The sequence below is a fragment of the Hetaerina americana genome, unplaced genomic scaffold (assembly GCF_022747635.1).
Source record: "Hetaerina americana unplaced genomic scaffold, ioHetAmer1.1.p SCAF_3, whole genome shotgun sequence".
NCBI lineage: Eukaryota > Metazoa > Arthropoda > Insecta > Odonata > Calopterygidae > Hetaerina > Hetaerina americana.
This window is the reverse complement of record NW_027286874.1, coordinates 75134660-75158843: the sequence shown is the minus strand read 5'-3', so window position 1 is coordinate 75158843 and position 24184 is coordinate 75134660. Positions and strand designations below refer to the sequence as shown.

At 35.3% G+C, this 24184-nt stretch overlaps 1 protein-coding gene across 3 annotated transcripts in view; it reads left to right on the top strand.

Moving 5' to 3' along the window:
* Window positions 1-24184, top strand: part of l(2)k05819 (transmembrane protein 94-like protein l(2)k05819) — a 73244-nt gene that overhangs the window by 32883 nt on the left and 16177 nt on the right. Inside the window, exons 12-18 of one of the 3 annotated variants that reach the window (XM_071588664.1) lie at window positions 5181-5228; window positions 7300-7393; window positions 9357-9571; window positions 10283-10530; window positions 13510-13634; window positions 16011-16159; window positions 19377-19553. In XM_071588664.1, coding sequence (XP_071444765.1) covers window positions 5181-5228; window positions 7300-7393; window positions 9357-9571; window positions 10283-10530; window positions 13510-13634; window positions 16011-16159; window positions 19377-19553 — 1056 coding nt within the window. The remainder of the gene's footprint in view (window positions 1-5180; window positions 5229-7299; window positions 7394-9356; window positions 9572-10282; window positions 10531-13509; window positions 13635-16010; window positions 16160-19376; window positions 19554-24184) is intronic. The other 2 variants (XM_071588665.1, XM_071588666.1) reach the window with 2 other exon arrangements.

The window sequence follows — 24184 nt, the reverse complement described above, 5'->3', positions numbered from 1 at the left end:
TAACCAAATTATTTTGAGTCATGCACAAACCTACTTTTCTTAATTTAGCACTGCCATCCTTTGCTTTTTATTCATTCAGTTTCAGGACCAATCTCAAAATCTTGAGGCCTTTTGGGGAGGCGTGATGCCTCTCCAAAAACAGCAAGTATGGTGTGTTTACACTGTGGTCCTGAATGTTTTAGTTTCTCAAGTACAAGGGTATGATTTAGTGTTAATTTTGTGTTCAACAAAAAATATCACTGTGTACAATGAAAGCAAAGACTTATGAATTTAATTCCTCATCCATATTAAGCTACCATTATTTTATCGTCCTGTAAAATTGTTCAATTAAGAAGGTTTTTTAAGGAATGTAATATCTTTCTTTATTTAATTTCTGTTTTTTTGATGCATATGTCTGCCTTTCTGGCATTTGTTCTACTAATGCAGTTGTGCACTGTGGTGTTTAGTCAATACTTTTCTTAGAAAAATATTAGCATATAGCATATTTTTTAATGATGTTTACCTTGAGATGGGAAAAGATTTATGAAAAAATAATGAATATCATCTATACAATGGTTCAACTAAAGGTTAAAAAGTATAATAACCTCTGGAAAGAGAGGGCAGCAAATATGCTAAGCGAGGGATGGCTGTATTGTACTTGTATTGGCAGGAATAATTATCAAGTGTCAGTCACGCTTGGATAAAGAAGTTAAAATGTATCCAATTATGTATTGTATGTTTAATGATGTTGCTCTATCTAGAAAACTTATGCAGTCAGACAGTTGTATAGCTTAATTCGATGTCTAATGACAGTACACCATAGTTTCAGTGAGGTGGCATTCTTCCTGATAAATAACGCAGTATATTTTTAAGAAATAACTGAATATGTGTATGAATAATGTAGATATAAAGGGTTCGTCCGGAAAATAAGTGTACTGATTTTTTCCCGCCGCTCCAGGCGCGCCCAGCACCGCTCTGACGGGCTGCGATTGGAGGGGGGTATGTTGGCAAGCGACGCTGAAAAAGGCAGTCGGCTCTGAGCTGTGGTGTAGTGAGGAGCTCTGTTAACGCGAACCTCCACGCTCGACCCACGTCACGGAACGCGATGCCGAAGTTTTTGGAGCAGCGTTATTCCATCAAATTTGCGGTAAAGCTTGGGAAATCGTCTACCGAAACTGTCGGTATGATTAACCAGGCTTACGGGGAGTCAGCCATGTCCAGAAACATGATCTTTCGGTGGCACAAGATGTTCGTGGAGGGCAGAGAAGAGGTCGACGACGAACCACGGCCTGGACGCCCATCAACGACACTCTCCGACGAAAATGTGCGAAAAGTTCGCGATGTACTGAACTCTGATCGTCGTCTTAGTGTTCGGATGATAGCAGAGCAGTATAATCTTCGAAAACGAGTCGCCCGCGTCCGGCCAGCGATCAAAAACATGTGGCGGCTGCATCACGACAATGCGCCGTCTCACACCGCGCTTGTCGTGTCGGACTTCTTGGCCAAGCACGGCGTGGCAACGCTGCCGCACCCGCCCTACAGCCCGGACTTGGCACCACCGGACTTCTTTCTGTTCCCGAAGATAAAGAGGAGTTTGAAAGGAACGCGATACGGGACTTTGGACGCCGTCAAAGAGGCCGTGACGACGTGTCTTCGAGAGGTTCCCGATGATGCCTTCGCGGGAGCGTTCCAGGAATGGGAACGCCGCTGGAACAAGTGTATCGACTCACAAGGGTCCTATTTTGAGGAATATAAGCTTAAGATATGTAAAAGTGTAATAAATTTTTTTTCCTGAGCTCAGTACACTTATTTTCCGGACGAACCCTGTATTAGTGGGCTGAATTTTTATTAAATTTAATCTAGGATCCGCCTTTGTCAGTTGAGATAATTCCATTAGCAGTTACTTCATAATGAAAGCAGAGGGCGTGGTAGTTAATGTGGAAGACATTGAACTCTTTAGGACTATTTATGCCATTTGGGGAATGTGGATGAATTTACGAAAGCATGATGATGGGAGAGAAAGAAATCTTTAAAGAAACTTAGCATTTAAATTACTAGTACTTATAAAAAAATTGTGAAAAAGTGATAATAGCAGCCTTTGAAGCATGGTGCTAGAGGAGAATTTTGTAGGTTAAATGGACAAACAAAGTGAGGAATTAGGAAGTGCTGTGGAACCTCACCTAATGAGCATAATTCGTTGTGGAATCTTTCTCATAAAGCAAAAAAACAATTTTCCCCATGTAAATTAATGTAAAATACAATAATTGTGTTCCATGCTGAAAAAATAAATTACATACAAGGTTTATGCAAATCTAATTGGGTTTACAATGTTTTAGACCGTGAATCGTCTTTATCTTTTCTTCTATCACTGAATGAACTGCCTTGGAATGCGAATTCGATTTGTATAAAACAAAAAAAAGAATCAAAGTAAAACTTTGTAGCATGCATAGTAACTACCTAATTATGGTGATGCTTCATGATGCAACAGGGACTGAATCATCTTCATCTTTTCTTCAATTGCGCATTTACCAAACTAGAATACAAATTCGATTTGTAGATAACAAAAAAGAATCAAAGTAATTAGTCATTAGTTACAATTCTTGAAGTCAATGATAAAGTTCTCTGCTGATTTTGAGTCAGAGCTTGCTGCTTCACCATGCCTCAGAACATTAAAGATGTTAGTTCTTCTCTTAAACTTCTTGAAACACTTGTGGCTTCCCTTAAATACCTCATCGCGTAGTGAATATCCTGGCATAAGGTCAGCGAAAATCACTTTTACTCTCTCACAAATAATGTTCTTGTTAGTAGCATCAACTCTCAATTGCTTTCTGTTCATCCATTTGAGAAGCACACTGTCAACATCATTGTGAATACTTGTATATAATCATGGCATAGATATTCTTGTCACTCTCTTTTAAGCACCTATATCCTTGATCTTGTCCTTATTCATGAGAGTAGTGCAAATTGCTGATCTAGCACACACATTCAAGTTCTGTCCGGAAAGTATCCAGCCATGCAATATTTTGAGAAAATTAGCCTGACTAGAACGGTGAAGCCTTAGTCCCTTTCAAAGTACTCCACTAGGGACCTCTAACATATATCCAAAACAATCAGCAAAGTCCTTTTTTCATAATGGTCATCAGCTGCCTTGTTGTATTCTATTTTATCTTGTCAATGTCAAGAATTTTATGCTGCAGTTGCAAGGAACTTGCTCCAAGCCACAAACGATGACCCAGGTTTTCTAAATAAATGATCGTTACTGGAAGTGAGTCATGGGGTCTATGGCTATGACCTTGAAGCAAAAGCCCTGTCTTCCCAACAGTCGGTTGATGAGATAAAGGATAATGCAATGAGGCAGCTGGTGACCATTCCAAAAAAGGACTTCGCCGATTGTTTTGAAAAGTGGAAGAGGCGCTAGAATATGTGTGTGAGGTCCCAAGGGGAATAGTTTTGAAGAGGACTAAGGCCTCATTGTTCTAGGCAGGCTATTTTTCTCAAAATATAGCATGGCTAGATACTTTCCAGACAGACCTAATATGTGCATGCTATATCAGCCATGCTTGCACCTATTTTTCCCTTTTCAATGATTTTACTTTTCATTTCTACTATTATTTTTACTCTCTTGTGCTGTCTTGATGCAGATTTTTCTTTGGAGACATTTTTAAAACTGTGCACAAAATATTATTAAATGTTGAACAAAAATACAATAAATAATTTGCTTTAACCCAAGTTTGGAAAAATGTGTGATCACTGGAGACACTAGGATGCTATTGGAATGAGTAAACACAAACTGAAGCAGATGACACCCGAAAATCCCCTCTCCTTGTTACTCATTATGCGAAATGTTGCTTGTTTAGTGAGTCATTTAAAAAAAATAATTTTTTCTCATTATGCAAATTACTCATTGTTCAAGGTGCTCTTTAAGTGAGGTTCCACTGTATGTACAGGGTACGACAAGATAACTTCCTTTTTTCAATTCAATTTGCCTTATAAAAAAGGGGGTTAGTTGCCGCACCCTGGGAAAAAGCAGAAGATGAAAGAGCCATGTGGAGAGAACTCTCTGTTAAAGAAATACTAGGTGGATTGAATATGCCTTGAGGCATATTGGTTTAGTTTGAAGCATAATAGAAGGGAAAATTGAGGGGAAGATCGGACGAGGGATACCAAAAGATATGGCACAAATTAAGTAGGACATAAAATAGAAAGCCTCTTAGGGGGGTGAGGGAATAAACACTGATTTTGTAAGAATGAAGAGATGCACTGTGCTAATCTTAGACTTGAAATACTGATGACGATAATAAAAAAAATTTGAGGATTTGGTTGGCTAGTGTCCTGTCATCTGGTGGACTTATCAACTATCATTCTTACTAGGACTCAAAGAAAACTGAAGCTTAGGAAATCAAGCCTGAATCTTCATAAAGGAAGCTGGATTAAGAACTCCCTGCAGTAAATTGTTTTTATCCACCAACAATTCAGAAACTACTATTTATTCCATTAATCCATCTATATTACTGCATCAGAAAAATGATGTGACTGAAAAGCAATGGGTTCCTATAAATGAAATGGAAAAACTTGATAGATTTAACACTAATATTTTATAGAAACAAACAGTATTTATATTTAAAAAATTGGATGATAAATAATAGGTATTTCAATTTCAAAACTATAAATATAGTTTGTTTCTGCTAATTCAAGCTTGATATTCTCTCTTTGGAAAAAAACAGTTGGCTTCAATTTAAATATCTCTGTCAATGATGAGAATATTGCAAAGCTTTAAAGAAATTAATTATTATGCTGCTGCATTGCTTTGTTATATTAATAAGTTTATGCTATTTTTGCTGTCTTTGAAGCAATAAATAGAGTGGTCAGGATGTAGAATTTGAAGTTATATTGTGGAATAGGTATAATTTTGAATGTCTATGTACACTGGCCGATATATACTTAAGTAATCATTCAAAAGGAATTTCTGTTTGGTATATGAATGGTTAATAGTGTGCTCCTATGCAAAATTTCAGTGTAAGTGTATGTTTGTAACTTGGTTGCTCATTTGTTTATGTTTTTCTGTTGCTTTTGTTACTGTTTGCATCTTTGTGAATGCATTGCTCACTTTCTTTGCTCTTCCTATTTTTAGCAAAGAAGAAAGCTGTGGAAGCTTTTCCCAATCCTTTTTATTCTTTACAAATTTGTTATTTATGCCGTAGGATGCTGGATTTGTGGGGAGAGATGGCCATGTTTCCTGGAGCCAATAAGTAAATATGTTGTTGCTTTTATATTTCAAATCTAGCTGGCCCCTAATTTGTTAATCTAAGACACACATGACTAGTACTTGTCTTTGAAATTTGAACCTGGGTCACTTCACTCAAAATCTAAACTAATAACCTCACGTACAGAAACATTTGTTTAGCTCCATCTGGTTGGGAACATATTTTCATTACCCTAGAAATTATTTTCTAATTTAAAGCAATGGTTCCCAACCTGTCATTTGCATTCAAATTGCCCTGTCAAAACATGCACAAAAATGCATTTTTTCTATTAATCTTATTCTTAAAAATGAGGAGGTTTATACACATTCTCTTTATATTGAGATAATAGAGTTGTCCATTTCTGCACTACTGTTGAGTTTTAATGGGCAAAATCTAGTGGTTAATTTTAATATAATGGATAAATGGGTGGTTTGGACTGCAATTTAGTGAACTGGAATACCATGGGGGATTTCAAATTGCATTAAAAAAATTAATCTTCAGGTTCTTGATTCTTATAATTCCAAATTTTTGTCCAAATAAGGTTGAGAATCATTGGTGCTCAGATTATTTAATAAGAATTCCTTACTTTCTCTCTTAAGTGATTTCACCGTCTTTTTAATCTGAACTACTTTCTCTTGCTTCCTTGTTTTTTTTTTAAACATAATAATCTGAAGCATGACATAATTATGCATGATGCTTTTTGTTGCCAGTGCTTTATGCTATGAATTTGATTTTTTATTTTTGCCTAGGAAACTAAAGAAATGAAAATTGTATCCTATATAGCATTCTTTACCATTAACTAGCTTCATAATTTATACTTGTGTAAATCCATCAACACCCAATAATATCCAAATATTCAATCACTCTAAGTTAGCCCATGTCTTTTGCTCAAAATGTTTTTCATTTGAATTCCGCAGTGGTATGGCCAGATTTATTTGTTGAACATAAATGTCTTAAATGTGCCGAGTTGATGATAACATTTTTTTACTAATTTATATAAATTATATTTGGAAAAAAGTTGTTAGGCAAGCATATGTTTAAAATTTTTTGTAGAGGTGGAGTTTAATGGCTGAAAGTAAAATTTACTTAAGCCAAATGCATTGGAACAAAATTAAAGATTACCTTCACATGGAGATTTGGTTTGATTGGAAATGATTAAGACAATGGTGTTTTTTTTTATAAGACTTAAGGTTCTATAATGAAGGCCAAATTGCACCCATCTCTGAATTCTTTTTATATGCCTTATTCCCTACATGATGTAATTGGCACTTTTTAAATGTTTGCTTGGGAGATTTATTAGGTGTGTAACATTCCTGCCTACTAATTCAAAGGTTATGGGTGTGGGTTCCACCTTGCACATAACCCTGGGAAACCTGATGAAAAGCCAAGAGTGGCATCTCAGGATTTCAGGGTCATAGAGTACACCAGCGTCTGAAGAGCAAGAGCCTATATCCTGCATATACTCCATTGGAGATTAATCACATTTGCTGCTGCACTGTTGCCATTCAGTTCCAGAATTTTTAAATATTTTTATCCACCTTGATATACTCTTGTATTTTTGGTTTCACGGTACTTTCTCACTATTTTTCATTAAAAAAAAACATTTGCCAACAGTTTTTCAGAATGACATCTTCATTCGAAAGTCTCAAGAAGTGATGTAAGGTTATTATATCGTAGCTGAAGCACAAACCTCTTTAAATATGCATACATGTGGCAAATATATATCTTCACCATTTGTGCTATTTATTTTTGCACATTACCTTATCTCCACTTCATTTCTTTAACCATCATTTATGGGAGGGTACTCTTGCTTGTTTCCCACTATGGAAAATTCAATGCCAAACCAGCCCCTAACTTCCAATTCCACTGTTTGTGGTGCCCAAATACACAATATTCAACTATTAAAATTGTATCTTTCTGTCATAAACCCCTCGTAATACTCATGCTTCATTGATCTAAACAATACTAATGGAAAATTCACGGTGCAATTATGTGTGCACAATATTCTTTATGTTTCTTTTATTGCTTAGCTAAAAAGAGCACGAATACCCATTGACTCAGATAAATTGTTTTATAGATGCCTGTGTGAGCTGGCCAAGCAAATTGGATTTTCAGATCAAGCCCAAGACATATTTATATTGGAGGAACAACTTTCGACTTTCAGGCATGTGGTGAGTGGAGTGTGTTTATGCATCTTAAAACTGACAATTTTTCTGTGTACCTACTCTTAGTGATAGAAATGTAATGTATAATAAGCCTTTTTTTTTAATTTCGTGTCAAATCATATCTACATTGTAATGTTAAAAGAGCAGAAAAGTATACTGTTGCATAATCTGACAAATTCTTCTATTTACAGCCTTGAACACAGAATTATTTTGTGCAATGAAATCCTTGACGATAAAGTACCAATCTAATTATCCAACATAAATAGCTTCACTTAGTATGTATGCATTTTCTGCAAATTTTTTAGCATTGATTTAGGTAGCTCAGCCATGATTACAATTCATTTTTGAATCCACCTTTTATGAAGTAACAATCCCTTTGTTTTTCACTAATGCTGCATGTCTGCATAACTAGCTGCAAGTAAACATGTATTTTGTTTGACTCATGAAATTAGAAGAAACTGAAAAATGTTTTGATGCATATGATCATAGACTGCAAATTTCCATAGTTACTACCTGATAAAAAATTTTCAACGAGTGAAATATTATTAGAACCTAGTTACAGTCATAGATCTCATTTTTTATTTGTAGAAACGTATAAAATAATATTATTTAGTCATGGTTGAGTTCACTTTCTTTGGTTTCAGTGCTATTTATTCTTAGTTTTGATTCTAAAAGTCCCTGTGAATGAATAAGGATTGAGCTATTAACATTAGCAGTAGTAAACAAAATGTAATACACCTCAAAGCAATTATATCCTTATTTGAAGTTATATGTATGTTTTATGGGAATGAGTAAGTCAAATAAGTAAAACATTCATTTATTAAAATAGACAATTATCAAAAGCCAAAGGATATCCTAAACAAATGCAAATGTGAAGTTAGCATATCCAAACCAAGTGTGGGAATAAAAATAATATCTGCAGTAATTACAAAATTCTAGTAATCTCTTTGAAATTCCTCTTCAACTGGAGCCGACAGGTCTGGTCAAAGAGGTGTTACCGAGGGATTTAATGGCACTTAAAAGTTGGGAAAAAATAGTTGGTGTTAAGAATGAGAGTGAAGAGGGGTTCAACCATGAGAATAAGAAAAGGCTCTGTTTGCAGTAGGAAGTATTCTACAAAATGAAAAACTGAACTACTCTGCAATTTTTTGAGAGACATCTTCTGATTTATCAATGAAATTAATGCTTGAATTAGGAGTAATTTCAGAAGATTGCTAATATACTGATTAATAGCCTTCCAAGTATCTCTAATAAAATTGTTTAAATTCCCAAGGTCTTTGCAACCTTTCTGCAAAGGTGACTTTGTTCGTAAACTCCTTATTTATTTTAGTATATTAATTGTGAATGGATATTCCAAAGGATTTACTTGGGTAATGAAGCTGATGAACATTCTCAGACATATAGCATTGTTGTGGGGAATCAATTTTGAAATTATCATGGAAGTCTTTGCCTCTGCCATTTTCAAGGAAAACATGATTCAAAACATACCATGAAGACATTCATAAAATATTTAAATTTCATATGATTATCCTCAGTAAGAAAAATATGATCCAAAGATTCAAGAGAAATAATGAGTGTAATGAGTAATGGCATCACCTAAAAATATATGCTTAGAAGACAGGTGAGGATTTCAAACATTCAACAGATATGAAACATCAACTCTAAGACCAAGGTGTCAGAAAAAAACATGCATGCAAAGTTCCACCAGAAACAAATGGAAGATTAGATATAATATATAAAATAATTTAAGAAATACATTGATTTATTCTCAAGTTTTAAGACATAAGTCATCTTGGCCTTGGATTAATTGGTGCAGTTTTGAATTCTAACCTACGTGGTACCCACACATCGATAAAGAAGAAAATGACTGTTGCAGTGAATATACCCTAAAGTTGAATAATACTTCTGTTATTGTTGTTAACTGGTCATGAAAAATTTTGTGCCACTTTATTTTCATTGATTTATTTAGCAACCTGAAATGGTACGAAGGGACATCAAGTTTGCTCGTTCACTGTCAATAACCAAACTCAAGTTTCCCTTCCCTCATATGGTGGGAACGGTTGTTAGAGAACTCAGCAGTGGGGCACTGCAACTTATGTCCCAAGGCACAGCAGATATCATTCTTGACTCCTGCCTAGAATTCTGGGATGGCCAGGACCTTTGTCCACTTTCTCCAGCTGACCGGTAAGTCACCCACCATCTCTTATGGATTTTCATTCATAAAATTGTTATCATTAGATTGTTCTCCACCTACCACTAATTAAATTGAGGAAAAAAATTAAACAAATAACATCCTATTTTTGTGGTACATTTTTTGTTTATGTTATTATGTAGTTTCATTCATTTTCACTCTTAATTTTATATTTATTAAAAAGTGATTCACTTGTTTAGGCATGCATTATCAAGGGGTATGTATGCATTATCGATTGCAACACTTTCACTTCTCCATACCACATAGCATTGTTTGGGATTGTTTTCAGCTTGTACTTCATGTTGAATGTGTTAATCAATTTCATTTTTGTCTACATTCACGTGCATTTTAACAGTTTATCATTTAAATGATCATCATTCTCAAAAATCAATCTTAAGCTTGAAATCATTGTACATGTATTTATGCAAATCATGCTATTGAAGATAGCAAGAAAACGTAACAGTTTCAGGTTTAACTATGTGGAATTCCTTCATGATGAGGGTAAAAGAGAAACTTTGCACTTTGATGATGATGCAGAGCATCGAAACCATGGTCGTGAAATATTATATCTAAAAAGTGTTAGTGTAAAATTTCTTGTTTACCCTCATCATAGCAAGAAAATTCGGGATGGGAGAAATGTAATAATAATTTGTGACAATTTGGGCCCTTGTGGTGTGTTCATCCCTTTTTCTCTCATCATGCAGGAAGAAGGTCCAGGACTTCTATCAGAGGACTAGCTTGACAGCTTACTGTTCTGCCTTTGCATACCGTCCTCTGTCAAGATCAGTTAGCAGTCACTTGTCGAATGTATACCTAGAGCTTCCAGCTGACAGCAAGCACCTTTACATGCCTTACCGAAGCCCTACACCCATGCATTGGGATTCTAGCCGGAGTGGGCATTCGTCAAATGGTCACCATATACATGGCCTCTTGGCACAGTTTCACTCGACAGGTTTGTCTTAAAGAATTAATTTCTCTTGGCAGCTTCTCATGCGTTAAAGATAAACAAATTGGAAGTGGTGGATCAATATTTTCTCTGTAAAACAACTATGTAGAGCATAAAATTTTGTTACTTTTAAGTTTTTTCCAAAAAATTTATTTCAACAATTGCTAGGTCCCTTTACCATATCAGGAATTTCTTAACTTAGTACATACTGTTAAGTGAAAAACACTTCAGGTGCTCCCAATTTGCCTTGAAATTACAGTGATTATTGGTCCTAATTCAGTACTACTCCATTTATGAAATAACATGACAGTGACTTGATATCAAGGTTTAAAGTAGTTTGTTTTGTGAAATGTTATTGCTTGTAGATTTTATTGGGATTGGAGTTATACTAAGTTCAAATATCCTATCAAGTTCTGCAGTGCTGTGTAAGCATGCACTTCATTGACTCAGTAATGGCTTCTTCCCATTTCACACCCTCATCCTGATGATGGCCACCTGATTTGCCAGAATATTGCCTTCAGAGAATTTTTGTCTTTTATGATTCTGCTACTGGTCATAGGAATCATAGTAGTCTACAGTGTTTGACTCCTGACGAAGAGGCCGGTTCCAAACCAGGGTGATGCCTCTTGACATAGCTTCACCAATATTTTTGGGTTCATGATCTTCCCGGGTAATTACTAGTTCCATAGGGCAAGCAATTGGTTCCCTACCCTGAATGTCTCATGTCGTATTGGGGCTAGGTATTAAGTGTCTCTCACATATCAGACTAACCTTTGGATTGATTACTGTGGCCACAGGAATGCACTGTCAGTTAGTGCACATTGGTTCATCAGTATTACTTTAAGGAGCTCTCAAATAAAATTTTTTGTTATTAGTTATGTACATGCAGTGGGTCAGTAACATACTGCATTGCCATGGTGATAAATGAACTAGAATGAAAAATCCTGGAGGTAAAACGGACATCTTTGGATTTGAATCCAAAATATTGCGGTTCTTAATTACAATTGTCAGAAATTCTTTGAGAATGAAATAGTGGAAGTAGTGTTTGTGCTTGCATACAAAACTACACGAAAATATAAAAGACAGCAAATTAAACTAACGAAACAAATGATGCATATTAAACTAATTTTTAAAAAATAGGGGTATTTATTATATTAAAACTTGGCACATTAAATGGGATATAAAATGAACTAATAACCATGCAAATGATAAGTTGTATTTTACATTCAAAGTATAAAAATATTGGAGTGTATACACTTGTTGTAGTCTACCTAGGCTGCTCATATTTTCCCCCGTATCTCGTTATGGTGATATCCCTGTCAATTTTTTGAGAAACCATGAATTCATTCCAAGATACATATATTAAGAAGTTACTTTGCTCTTGAAAGTTCATCGGGAGTTTGAAAGTTCAATGGAATCTAATATGTGGATAAACACAATGGTAATAAATTTCTTATAGAGCACTAGTACAATTATACATGCATGAGGATGGTTTGAAAAGTCTATGCAAAAATGAAAACTACATAGTCTGTGCAATAAATGTGGAAACTGGTGCAATCTGACGGCCATGACGCAGACTATAGCCCACTAGTGGCGCTAGTTGCTTGAGACCCAATGAGCCGTCTGTGCTTGGCGGATCGTCGAGCTGTGCGTATGGTGCTAGTTATGTTAGTTCCTGTTGTCCTTGTTTTTACTGTTTGTCGAAAATGGAAATTGACAAAATCATGGAGCAACGAATCAACATCACGTTTTTGGTTAGGTGCGGTAAAAGTTATCAAGAAATTATTGAAATGTTGATTGCTGTTTACGGTGGTAATGCTCTGAAGAAAACATCCGTTTTCCAGTGGATAAAGGGTTTTAAAGATGGCCGACAAGACACCACAGATGATGCAAGGCCAAGACGACCTTCAATCACCTGTGTCGACGACAACGTTGATCATGTGTGGTCCCTTGTCCTTACCGATCGTTGGAAAACTGTCCGAATGATAGCCGATGAACTGAATTTAGGAAAATCAACAGTGCACACAATTTCAACCAAACATGATGGATGGATCCTTCACCATGACAATGCACCTGCACATTTAGCATTGATTGTTCGCCAGTTTCTGGTAAAAAATTCAATCACCATCCTTGCTCATCCTCCTTATTTGCCAGATCTCACCCCCTGTGACTTTTTCCTATTCCCAAAAATGCAAATATGTGATAAGGGGGCATCACTGGAAAGACGTGGACACTAAAGCAAGAAACGACGAGACAACTAAAAACCCTAACTGCCGAGGACATCCAAGGGTGCTTTAAACAATTGTAAAGAAGATGGAATAAGTGCATAGCAACGAATGGAGAGCACTTTAAAGGGGAAAAAATCGATGTAGACTAAATTTTGCAAAATGAAGTTTTTATGGCCTCAGTTCACGTATTTTTTGGATACACCTGGTATTTTTTTTTTTTGGGATAAACCATTTTTATTTTTCTACATGAACTCCTTTTAGGGTCATACATTTTGTCCAATACTACTCAAGTTTTTTTTTATCCCTTCCAAATACATAATGCAATCATTCTATCTCAGCAAAATAGGCATTAGTTTCCCCAATCACCTCATTTTTTGAGTAAAATCTCCTTTCTATCAGCCATTTATTCATATTGGAGGACATTCAGTAGGAAATAAATATCAGGAAAGGGCTGACATCCACACTTCAGCTGTCAATTCTCCTCGATACCCTTTGGAAATTTGCGGGCATTTTCATATTGCAATAACTTCCCTAATGAGCCTCTTTCTCCTTTGTTAATGTCTTAATAATGTTTTTATGTCTTTCCTACACTTTTGACCGTGTTGTCATCAGAGAAGGAATATCTGGGCGCTCAGCAAGGTCGCAGAAAAATCCTAAAAATATTTTACTTATTTGCATATGGACTTAGAAACTTTTAACAATTGATGTTGTTGTCTGAGCGATTGGTAATCTTTTCTTCTCTTTCATTCTTTGACAGATTCACTTCTGGGGATTGATGGACGGGAGGAAAAAGTACGTGACATAGAAGGATGCTTTGACCTCCAGTGCAATCAGATATTTATTGGCATGGTGACGATGCAGTATCAGGCTCAAATTGATATGGTGAGTTTTTTCGCTACCTGATTGTGTAATTTACATAACTCAGTGATAATGATGATAATAATACATTTTATTTGTCCAGCGATCAAGTAGCTACAAATGTTACACTTGATATAAGACATGTCAGGGGAAAGTGACAAAATACATTTGTGGATACAAGACATATCAGGCATTATCAAGAAATTCAGCAATTGAATAAAACATTTTTACTTTTAAGAACCTAAGTAGACTGACTTTCAATGCAGCCACACTTTTATGGGCCTTAATCTCAGCTGGGAGTTTATTATAAAGTTGAAGGCCCATAAAATTTGGGCCAGCACCTGCATTTTTTGTACGCACACATAAAATGTGCAGCTGCTCATTCTGCCTTGTAGAATATTTGTGGATATCACAATTTTTCACATACTCAGATAGATTTCTTTTTGTATGTACTCCTACATGAAAAATATAAACATATGGTACTGGCAATACATCCAATTTTTTAAACAGCGGACGGCAAGGGGCATTGTGTTTTGCAAAACTCATTAGCCGAATGGCTCTTTTTTGGACCCTGAAAATAGCCAAGGCCTTAGATGATGAACCCCAGTAAAGGATACTATAGGCTATGTGAGAATAAAATTCACCATAGTATAGTGCACAGAGAACAGCCACTGAAACTGTGGATCTAATGGACCTTATTGAAAAGCAGGCCGAGCTTAACTTACTGGTTAAAGTACTTATGTGTTCATCCCAAGAAATTTGAGAATTAATGTGGAAACCCAAAAATTTGGTAATTTGTACCTGTGGGATCACCTTCCCATCAACTTCAATAGAAAGTACTTTGCTTGCTTTATTTTTATTTGCAAAATATATTAGGTGAGACTTCTCTATATTCAAATCTAGGAAATTATTATGACACCAAGAGAGTAAGGTGTGGCTAACCTGTTTACACTTAACTATCAATTCATCAAAAGTAGGCGATACAAGAATAATGTTGGTGTCATCAGCATATAACAAGGGGGTAGCACCATTTGTATGTTGAAAACTATCAACAAGGTCATTTATATAAGAAATAAACAAGACAGGCCCAAGAACAGAGCCTTGAGGAACACCTCGATTAAGGGCCTTACTTTGGGATACAAAAGATGTACCATTTTTAGAAACAACCACATGTTGTATTCTATTATATAAGTAGGATTTAATCCAAGCATTAGGTATGCCACGAATACCCATCCTTTGGAGTTTCTCAAGAAGTAATTGGTGGTCAACACAATCGAAAGCTTTCGAGAAATCGAAAAACATTACAGCAACTTCCATTTTTTTATGTAGAGCATTTAAAGTCTGGGTTATTAATTGATAGTTGGCAGAAGATGTAGATTTTTGCTCCATAAAACCATGCTGAGACGGTGAAAGGAGATTGGAAACCTCTAGGTAAGAAATTAACCTAGCATAGAAAGCCTTCTCAAATATTTTGCTGAATTGGTACAGCAGAGAAATTGGATGGTAGGAGTTAATGTCATGTCTATCGCCCTTGTTTTTATAAAGTGGAATGACTTTTGACACCTTCAGAGGAGATGGAAACACTCCTAATCAGAAAGATTATTTCAAGAGAAAATGAAGAGGCTGCATGATGAAGTCGATAGATTGCTTAATAATGTAACTGGGAATTCCATCAAAACTAGAGCTTCGTTTTGTACCTAGATTCTTCACTATATTTTTTAGTTCAGATTTTGTGAGGGGATAGAGAAATAGGGACTTAGAGTGGGTAGCAGCAATGGCTTCTAAATTAGGAGAGTTGCTCTGATTAGCAATAGAAGGTTGAAAGTGATCAGCAAAGTTACAGGCAAGTTTGGAAAAGTCTGATATAATAATTCCTGATGAATCATTAATCTGGATTTGAGACTGCTTCCTGGATGGTCTTTATTTTATTTTTAGATGTACTTTAATTTTTTATAACACTCTGTAAGTGTAAAATTCTTACATATAGCATAGCGAGTTTTGTATTTGTTCATCATTAAGCTAAATTTTTTATTCTGTATTATTAAATGCAGCACAGTCGTCTGGACCTTAAAAATATTTTCCAAGTCTTATTTTGTGTTTTACCATTTTCAATAATGCTTTCATGCCATAAAGTGGAAAATTGATTTAATATCCCAGAATGACTGTGATGCTGTATCATGTTGCTGCCATATCTGAGACTTCTCCCCCGACTTATTTCCTAATCTCATTTAAATTTTACATACTTGTTTCTAGGTGATTAACTGTAGTGTAAGTAATGTGCATATTTTTTCCATAAAGCTGTGTTTTCCACAACATTTGTTTAATTTATCATTGAATAATGTTTGATTTTGTGTGAAATCTTATGTTTTTATGCTTTATTTCTTTCTAACCTTAAAACAGGTTCAGCTTATTGAACAGTTGGAGAGGGCCTGCATCAGGTTTGTGCACTTTAGTAAAGAAAACGAGCTTCGATCGCGGGTGTTCTCGGAGAAGATGGGACTGGAGAGTGGTTGGAATTGCCATATTTCTCTCCTGAGTGAGAGGACCAGGTAAGGGCTATAAAACTCTCAATTCCCACTAATCAATCAATGTATAATGTCCCCTTAGGAATGCATTATGTGGTTTTTGTTCAAAACTTTATGTAAAAGATTAGTTTTGGAGGTATATTTTTTTATCCATATCTTTGTCTTTCTTTTTATGCTCGTCTTATATGATAGCAGCATATTGTGAAAATTAGCCAGTTTAAAGTACATACCCCACTTTTTATGCCTCCCTATTATTTTTTTAGATATTATTCTAATAATCCATATAATTTTTCTTGATTTATGATATTTTATATCATATAGAGCTCCAAAATTAGATTACTAGTATTTTTTTCCTAGTGTAATGATGTTGTATTGAATATTTTGGTTTGGGGAATGACTATGTTCGGTGTAAACTTTCATTTTTAAGGTAATATTTTTGTAATGCCATGTGCTGTGGTGTATTTTAGCATGAAATTAGCATTCAATATGAATGCCTTGTGAGTGTGGATGGGAATTTCCATAAATAATTCCTTGGTGTCCTTATGGAAATTTCTGGAGAAAGAATGTTTTGATGCAAACTGCATGAATTCTTAATTTTATTATTCTTACTGTAGTTAAAGTTTTATCAAGACTAGAAGTTAGTTACTATGGCTGGCCTTTTTGAAATGAATCATTGAAATGGGGAAGGAAAGTTGGAGGAGTGATCTGTTTGTACAATCTAAGGCCTATGTCCCTTTACTGATGGTGAAGGGAAAAAAAAACTTTGAGTAAAAGATTATGTTCACTTGCTTTGGAAATGGGTATTATCAATGAATGAAGTTGTGTACAAAGTATGTCCATTTGAGTGATAGACAAGATGGAAGAATTCATTTAATTTAACTGAACTCATAAAAACTGGTAATAATTAGCATATGAGGTGCTTTCTCAAAAATATTCAAGTTACACATTTTTTTTATTTATTTTTGTGTGATATGAATTATATTCACTAAAATCCTTACATATTGACTTATTTAGAATTTTGGCAGAGAAATAGTTGAGGAAGTTGTGGCTGAATAACTGCAACTTATGCTTTTGAAGGGTATATTGAACTTTTCAGCATCAGATTTGCAAAATTTGCTCATTAAATCCTCATTATCATATTATCTGGTCAGTATGAGTGGAGGTTCTTGACATATCAATGGCCATTTTGACATTCACAGTTGACCAAATCCATGAAGATTCATTTGCCAGGATTAAATTACGATTAAGCCTAAGATAGGAGAAAACAGGCAGCAGCATTAGAGGCCAGCATTTATATGACATTCCAAAGCTACTTATTTCTACCCTAAACCTTGTCTTATGGCTGAGCAAAGTAATTCCATGTGAACTGAATTGATTGAGGAAACAGAATATAATGCAAAAGACAATAATGTGGAATGCATTTGTTAAACTATTGTCTTTAGTATCTTCCACAAAGTGTATTAAAAATTTGGGGAAATAACTTTTAGGAATCTGTATTCACTGAATAAAATTAGTTAATGCATATTTTTTGTGAATTGACTTGAGCAGTTGATTGAGTGCAGATTTTTTCACACAAATATCAGTATTGAAGTTGATTATGCCATAACCCTTTCCTACCTAGAATTGAATCAAATTAAAACAGGACTTATTTTTCATTGTCATTTGGCATCTAGTTGTAAATGATATGGCCAGTTGTAAATGATATGGCCTGATATGTGTATTTGCATATATGGTATGATTTTTGAATTAATAATAATTGTTTAGGATAAATGAAATGATACTAATAATTTATTAATCATTTTAAAAAGCCGGTTACAGTGTGGAAATGTAGCATACTATATTAATGAAGGTGTCAGGAGGTGATTTAATCTTATAGGGAAGTATAAAGATGTGATTTAGAGTGGATATATGCAGTTATTAAATTCATGTTCAGAAACAAGGATTTGACGCTTTTGTTTCCTTGAAATATGTGCTGAGCCATGAGATTAGGTTAAACATGATTTTGTTATAGATATGCCTGCTGGCATTACTAAATCTGTCTGAATCATGTTTTTGCATGTTTGATATTATTTTCAAGCCTGAGAATGCTAATTCTACAATATATACTTGCCTAATATTAGTTATTGTGACTGATATGCCTTTTGATAAATTTTTCCTTGCATGCCCTCATAACCATTTATTTTTTAAATGAACTGTTGCAATTTGAATAATTAAGTGAGAAATACCTCCTACTTTGGATAATGGAAAATCAGAATCTTTTTTATTTCTAGTGAAACATTTTATCATTCTCAGATATTAAAATTATTCATCTCTTCGATTCCAAGAATCAAATATAAAAATGAAATTATCATTATTAACATTGCTCTATGAATATTGATATATTCTGAATTTAAAAATTATCAATTTACATTTTTTTTAAAAATGTAAGACTTGGTGTTTAATTTCTTGATTTATTTTGATATTTGGTTTTCATGTAAAAAAAATATTAAGATGAATTCTGTAGCATCTATTTGGGAAGCATACATATTTTTATATGGAGATATACATGTTTTTTTACTCATAGAGGACATTTTATTTGCTTTATTCCTACTTTTGCATCTGTCTTAGTCAAATTTAAGCCAAAATATTAGCTAACATTTTCATGAAAATGTTAAGATGGGGTTTTAAAAGTCAAGTTTGAGAAATGTTTTGACTGTCAGGAGAAAAAAAGTGCATAATTTGTGTAGATGACTAAATGTTTAACTGGAAAGGAGGACTTTAAAATGTTAACTGCTTGAATGATTCTCAGACCTGGAATCTTTTATTTTTTGATGTGATCGTATTTTGTTCCTAAGTTTCCCAGATCAAACTTCTAGTGCTTGACTCAAACATGACTTTTTTAATCTATGAATGTTAAAAATTTTTTTTAAATTGTTCATAAATCACCTAAAGCCACCTGAATAAAACTTCTCTGTGGACTGATGATGCTTGAGTGAAAATACTGCACTCTCAAAAAAAAGTGAACAGAAATCAAAATCACATTGTGTAAGTAGTCTTAGTGCTTGTTGGAATAATCAATGGAGTTTCTCATTCTTTTCCTCCACGCCTTTTAAGAATGTCAATACCTGTGTAAATTTTATCACATGAATTTGCATGGTGACTTTGGTGTTGGGATGTGAGTGGAATGACTGCTTATTGTCCTGGGTGTGTCCCCCTCCCTCGTTGTCTATCTGTCGTTGGCCGCCTTTCCTCGGGTCGTCAGGTCAGAGAGTGGTAACTCCAGCTCGTGGCCAAGATCAACCACTCCCCAAACGGCCAATGTTCGCCTCTCACGCCTTAGCCTACCTAAGTACCCCACCCAACAGCAACTGCAGCAGCACTCATACGAGAGGGGAGGCTGTGCAGAGGATGGGAACTCAATGCGCCTGCACGGACCACGGTATGTCTCTTGCTATGCTGGAGGGAGGATGATGGTCGTAAACTACTTCTGTGGGCTTGTGAATTTGCAGCAGGTTTACTACCTACTCAGCTGTGTGGTTGTGTTTTATTCAAAGAGTGTGGCAGATTATTTTGTAGATTATGTGTACGTCGTCGGCAGGTTCAGAGCCCAAGGCTTGAACCGAATAATATTACTTGGACCATGGTTCATTTTGTTAACCATGTATTAGTCTGCAATAAAAAGTCTATGTGTATTAGGCACTGAAAGAAAATCAAGCTGACCCATTGTAACTTGTATTTTTTAATTAGTAGGTATATACTTACTGGGGTATTTATTATGAGTAGATGGGCAATTGATTATACACGGGCAATAATGTGTGATGGAGAGGATAGATCATCGGGGTAGTCATGTTGATAGCATGCTTATTGACTTAACTAAAGGTCTGGCTCTAATCCAGTGATGCACAACCTTTTGTCTATCAATGGGGGAAATTAACAGATATTATTTTCTGTCCTTGCTGGCCCACCTTTGGAAAACGGGGATAAATAGAGAAATTAACTTGTGCATTTGAAATGTATTATCACTTCAATCGGTTCATAAAGTAACTAATGAACAGACATTGTGATGTTTATTTTTTTTAAAGTTTTTTTTGTATTATTTTTTGCTGCAAACTGTAACGTGAAATTTCAAATATTCATCATTTTGTGAAATTTAATCATCAGTTGTCACGGGCTACAGAATAAGCAGTGTTGGGCCACAAGTTGTGCACCATTGTTCTTATCCTGTTTTGAAAGTGTATGTTTTTTTTGTTACATTGATGTAAGTGTGAAGTTTTGTTTACGTTATACTGGATGCGGCAACATAACTTCCTTTTTTTTAAAGGGATTTTTGCTTTATAAAAAAGGAAGTTACGTTTCCACACCCTGTATTATTAGGTGATGGGAAATTACTTGATGCTTAATCACAAAGACTTCAAATCAATGACGGTTTTCAATACATATATTTTAATGATTTTCTACTTGGTAAGGGAAAAAGGAATTATATCTGGAGAATAGAGCTATTTAGGGTAATGACTGATGAAGTAAAATGATGGTATCTAGCTGTTATTATTGGCTGTTAAAATTAATGTATTACTTGTGAATATTGCTAAGTTACATCCCTGGAAACCATTGTGCCATTTTTTTTCTCTCTATTCTCCATGTTTATGTTGTACTGATACCGAATTCATATGTTGTTATGATATATGGAGCTTATTGGAAATATGGACTTGCTCAAGATAGGGGAGTAGTCCCTATTTTTTGTGCTGTCTGTGATTTCTCATATCCAGAACAGCACTTGGACTAAGTATAGTTGTGGGCATCCAAAGACAGATTCAGCCTTGGATAATTTTGGCCCATTCAGTGAAGAAGAACCTCTTTTCCCCCTCACACTCTAACCTCAATGGATCATAAATTGGCACCATTGGGTGATGTCCATTTTTCATTTATAACGGAGTCTGTACTGATGCTATTCCATCATCCCATAAATCTAAGTTCTTGCACTACCGCACATAATATTTGCCCAAACTCATTCTCATCTGCCAATTTAAGATACTTCTGAAATGGATATCAGTAATGGAATGTTAGAATGCTGGCCTATAATGCTACAGATCTGGTTTTGATTTATATTAAGGAAGAGTTTCAACAATGTGCTCTGTGTGGGTATAGAACTAAACTTCTTGATGAAGTTATCCGAAGTAGATGAGATTTTTAAGATACTTGAGAATGCATCAAGGGGTAATGAATGCATGGATTTGGGTGGATGTTGATCCTGAAGCTGCCTGTCTCCCCCCTTCTCATCCTTATATATTCTCTTATCCATCTCTGTTTCCCTCCTGGCCAATGGTATCCTTGGTTGTGGTAATTCAGTAAATTGGCGTGAAGATCTAAATGAAGATCCATTCCAGGTATGAATGGCTAGTGTAATTGTAGAAGTCTGTACACAAGGGAAGCAATAGGTGAAGTAGATGTAGGGAATATTGATTGGCAATGGAATGTTGAAGACCATGATAGAAGGGACAGTGTTCGGCAAGCATAGTTGGGGAAGAAAAGGATAGGCATGTTGGACAGAATTAAGGGAAATAGAATGTATGTAGTAGAATTGAAGAGGGGTTTATTTTGGGATTGGGTTTTTTTAGGCAAGGTTAAAGAATAAGAGGTTTTTAAGTTTGTTTCTATCTCAAAGATACCATGAATGATAGACTACCTAATAAGCTAAGACTACCATGTAAGGGTATGGATTCACAGTCCCCTAAAGTACTGTCGGGAGTTATTATGCCTACAAAAAAACTTGGATTACATTTTAATTACTTCAAATTATGGGCCAAATTTATTGACAGTTATCACCAGAGGAGGGCAATCAATTTATTGGTGCATCTCATCCTATTTTATCTTATTTTTCTGATGCTAATATTTTGATTACCCTCAATAATTTCATGGAGTGATGGTTAAATTATAGATTAAATCTCTTGCATAAATTGGAAGGATGTCTCTTTAGCAGTGATATTATAAATGCATTATTATCCCCATCGTACTACTGTGGGAGATATCATGTCAATAAAATTGGAGAGGGAGTAGAGTATGGTGGCTGGCAGGGTCTGATGACTGTGGTAAAGAATACTAGAGAGAACTAGGGCTAGAGATAAAGAAAATATTAGAACTTGCGGCATGGGAAGAAAATTTTATTGTTAAAGTTTCTGGTTCTTTAAGTTTATTACATAAAGCCTGCATCATCAAATGGTGAGGCTAAAGAGATATTGTGGTTATCATTGATATTGACTCAACTGAGACGTGTAGAACCCCTGGACTCCTAAAAATTTGAAAGTCGAAAGTGGCGATACCTGGGGTAACACATTGGGAGGTCATGGGTAGGGAGGTCAACTACTCCCCCTTCTACTGCCTTCCTTTCCTTCATGCTTGCCTCTGCCACTGGTTTTAATTATCTAGTGGTCAAATGTTTTTTCAATTTCAATTTATGCTAGTGATATAATGATACTGTGTGTAAAAGGTTTCTCAATCACCGCTTGAAATAATTTTTACGTGAAAATCCGGTAGAATTCATAGATAAAGGATAGAGCTTGGATATATTCTATCTGGATCTAAGTCTGGAAAGGTGCTATTTAACTACAACATGGAATGACCAGAATAATAATTATAGTAGTATCATATTTCAGAGGTTTTGGCAAAAATAAATTAATGAGTATGGAAAACTCTGTCTCAGTATGTACTTAAGATCACAATCACAATCATTTATTTATTCTAGTTAACTTGTGATTTACCATTAGTTGAGATCAGCTCATGCTTAACCTTTTATTATATTAAATTGGATACTTGGATCCCATTTACTGTGACAGCTTTGCTAAACAGTTGCTTAATAGCACCTGGTTGGTACCAAAATATTTTGGTAGTAGTAGTATTTTTTAGGGGAGGCAACCGACAGCTGAGGTCATTTGCACCATAGGGGATGGAAAGGAAAGAATGAAGTGGAGGGTGGAGAGAAACCTGATGTTGGTATTAGCATACTCTTAACAAAAGGTGCCAAGGGGTCCACAGCTTAACTTCCCATCCAATAGATGGCTTACTCACTCAAAGTGCTCTTTACAAAGCACCTCAAGTCGGGATTGGGATACCACTAAAAAAATAACCGCTGCATCCAGGATTTGAACCTGGGCGCTCTCAGTGGGAAGCCAGTATGTTAGCCACCACACCATTTTGATCCCCGATATTATGGTATAAAAATTTTGAAAGTTGTTTGAGAGTGAGCGAGTCACCTACCTTCCCCCACATTCTGAAAGTGCTCTGGTTCCAAATGACCCAAAACACAAGTAACCAAATTTTAGACCTGTATGACCATTTCTAGCCATTTCATTTCTGGAAGGAGAGGATAGGAGAGGTGAATGGAAGCATTAGTTTGTTGATAATCATAATAATGGCAGTGTATTTATGACATCAACGTACTGAAAATATGGACATTTCAGTATAATGACAAAGAAAGTATAATCTTTCATGCTGACATCGTTCAATATCTTTTTCGTAAAATTTATTTTCAACCACACTATTGAACATCCATGTCATCCTATACCAATGTTTGGGATGATGTAAGAAGGGAAGTATGAATATGCATATATGTATAGGGTTGAGTGATGGTCACTGTACCTGTGTGATAAACTGAAAACCTTATAGATAATGGCTGGTTTCAACCAAGACCAAAAATGTTGTTGCTTATTGGCTGTGGAGTGTGGGTATGTCATTCCTCCTACCAAATTACATTTTAGGTGTAAACATTTTTTTAAGCATCCATTTCATTTTTAGTGAAGATGGATTTTACAGAAGCATAACATTAACTAAATAAGAATAAAGGCAGTGCTGACGTCACCTTCAATTGTCTCCATCAACTTTTTATATTTGGATCCATGTCCACTCAATCCCTATGTGTATGTGATTAGGGTGAACTTCAAAACATCTTGTGTGTGCAGCCATCTTGTTCAGTTAGAGAGAGCATTAACTCTTGAAAGTTGTTGCATGATTACTTAACTGTTTAAAATATGGCATTCAAAGCACAAATAATTGGAACATGTGCACACTTAGTATGTA